The sequence below is a fragment of the Hipposideros armiger genome, unplaced genomic scaffold, assembly GCF_001890085.2.
Source record: "Hipposideros armiger isolate ML-2016 unplaced genomic scaffold, ASM189008v1 scaffold_1438, whole genome shotgun sequence".
NCBI lineage: Eukaryota > Metazoa > Chordata > Mammalia > Chiroptera > Hipposideridae > Hipposideros > Hipposideros armiger.
In genome coordinates, this window is record NW_017732788.1 from 23,278 (window position 1) to 25,544 (window position 2,267).

The 2,267-nt window shown below is 31.0% G+C and overlaps 1 protein-coding gene across 1 annotated transcript in view; it reads left to right on the forward strand.

The window, feature by feature from the left end:
• Window positions 1–2,267, forward strand: part of MAK (male germ cell associated kinase) — a gene marked incomplete at its 5' end in the record, with an annotated part of 53,114 nt that overhangs the window by 10,752 nt on the left and 40,095 nt on the right. The window contains one exon of the mRNA XM_019633914.1: window positions 1,002–1,081. Coding sequence (XP_019489459.1) covers window positions 1,002–1,081 — 80 coding nt within the window. The remainder of the gene's footprint in view (window positions 1–1,001; window positions 1,082–2,267) is intronic.

The following is a 2,267-nucleotide window of genomic DNA, read 5'->3' on the forward strand; positions in this document are numbered from 1 at the left end:
TGGAATATTATGTAAACACATAATATAGTTAAGAATCTAATCTGATGTTTTAAAAAATAGGCCATTTTCCATGTTTTGAGGATATTTGAATAAACACTCTAAATTAATGCAATCAGTTATGCTGAAGTAAAGTGTTAGAAAATGCTGAAATTATGATAAAGTTGAAAAGATTAAAATGATTACTTCCAAAACATAGCATGGCTTCAGCGTCAAAGAAGAATTAATTCATGGTCAAAGAATTAATGTTAATTACATTAATTTGTGGTATGCTATTATTTTTCAACTATATTATTTTTCAGCCTAATTTAGCCCTTATTTGGATCTTACTTTAGTCTTTATGTAAATGCCATATAAAGTTGAACTGTCCAATGCAGTAGCTACTAGTCACATGTGGCTGTTTTGAAGTGTGTCTAGTCTGGATTGAGCTGTGCTATAAATGTAAAATAACTTACACAGCCGATTTTGAAAACTTGGTCCAAAAAATTGTAAATTCATTAATAATGTTTTATATTGATTGCATGTTTGATAATATTATGGTATATATTGGGTTAAATAGAACATATTGTTAAACACGTAAGTGGTTCTCATTTGTGGTACTTCCTGTATTTTTATTGGTCAGTACCAGTGCACACTACAGAATTAAAGCAGTTATGCCCTTAAAACCCTTAATGCCCATATAGTACAGATTTGCACACTTGGCTTCTCTGATAGTTATCAGTTTTCCAATTTACTCCTCTTGGGACAGTTTAGAATTTAGCTATTGAATATTTGTGCTATACATTCAGTACTAGATTTGAGTTTTTTACCACACATCAAAACAAAAACAGTTCTAATTTTCAGTTTTTAAATGTATGATCTTTAACACCACAGAACTATAAATCATACCTTTGGCCAGTATCATGAGGCCAACAGGGCTCTAAGGGAGGAGGAACCTTATTTGTTTCAGTTAGCTGGTTAGTTAGCAGAATTACATGACTGTGTATTTGTTCATTTCTTCACAGAAACAAGTTGTTCCCTGAGTCGGTCATCAGAAATATTATGTATCAAATATTGCAAGGGCTGGCATTTATTCATAAACATGGTAGGTTTCTTTCATGTTTTCTTTCCCTGCGTCTTTAGATTATTGTCAAGGTCACGTAGAGGAATTGTATATAAACTGTTAAATAATGTTATATTATTAACTACAAATTTGGAGTATGTCCCTACATACACTGACATTTTTGTTTTTGAAATTTAGAATTTCTGTCTTTCTATATAAAATAAAATTTCTATAATCTATAACTATGTTCCTCTATAGTGGGATTTTTTAACAGTTTGATCATCAGCCTTAGTGTCAATCATCGTAAACCCATCCTGCAACCAAATTCCTTCTAATTTTTCTAATGNGTATGTAGAAGGGAGGTGATTTGCTTTTAAGGAGGTGGGAAGAGAGATATCATAGCTTGCCCAAAGCGAACTAATAATAGAGTAAGAAAGCCAATGGTGTAATTTGTGTTTTCAACTCCTCAGTTCCCTGTACACTAAACTTATCATTTTGAATTTCAGGATGAAGAGAAAGTTCTATTCTTGGGATGAGTGTCTGAACTTGAGAGAAGTTAAGGTAAAATTTTAGAGTTGAAAAGAACTGGAGAAAGCCTTAACTCTACCCCACTTCTATCATTTCTGAGGATGGTAGCTAAGGAGATTATTCTTTTGTCTGTGGGAAGCAGTCCAAAGATAATTATTTCCTATGTTTTTCCTTTATGTTCCTAAAATAATTTCTCATGTCAGTAGAGAACAGAAAATAATCATACCTTCATATTTGAAAATACACTCTCACTTTTAAAAGATCATTTTAATTTATATTATCAAAGGAAAGACAACTTTTTGAATTACTACATACCATTTCTTTATATTTTATGCTGTGTGACTTGGATAAAATTTTGGAGACTTTTGCATGGCATTTTGCATGGTTACATCAGAAAAAAGTTGGACCTATTTAACAGACTAAGAAAAAAAGTGACTGAAATGTTTGGTAGCTATTGTTGACTTGGCTTATTTTTGTACTTACATTCATTACTTAAAACAATTACTGCTTACTTTAAATAGGTGTTCTAAGATGTTTTTAGACATGTAAAATATTATAGATATTAAAACTGAATTCATTAATGAATTCAGAACCAATGGAAAATTACTTAAAGGTAATAATTACCTAGCATTGATGAGATTTTGCCAACTTCTATAGCTTTTCTGGAAGAATTTTAATTCTTATTTGCTGTGTTGCAGTC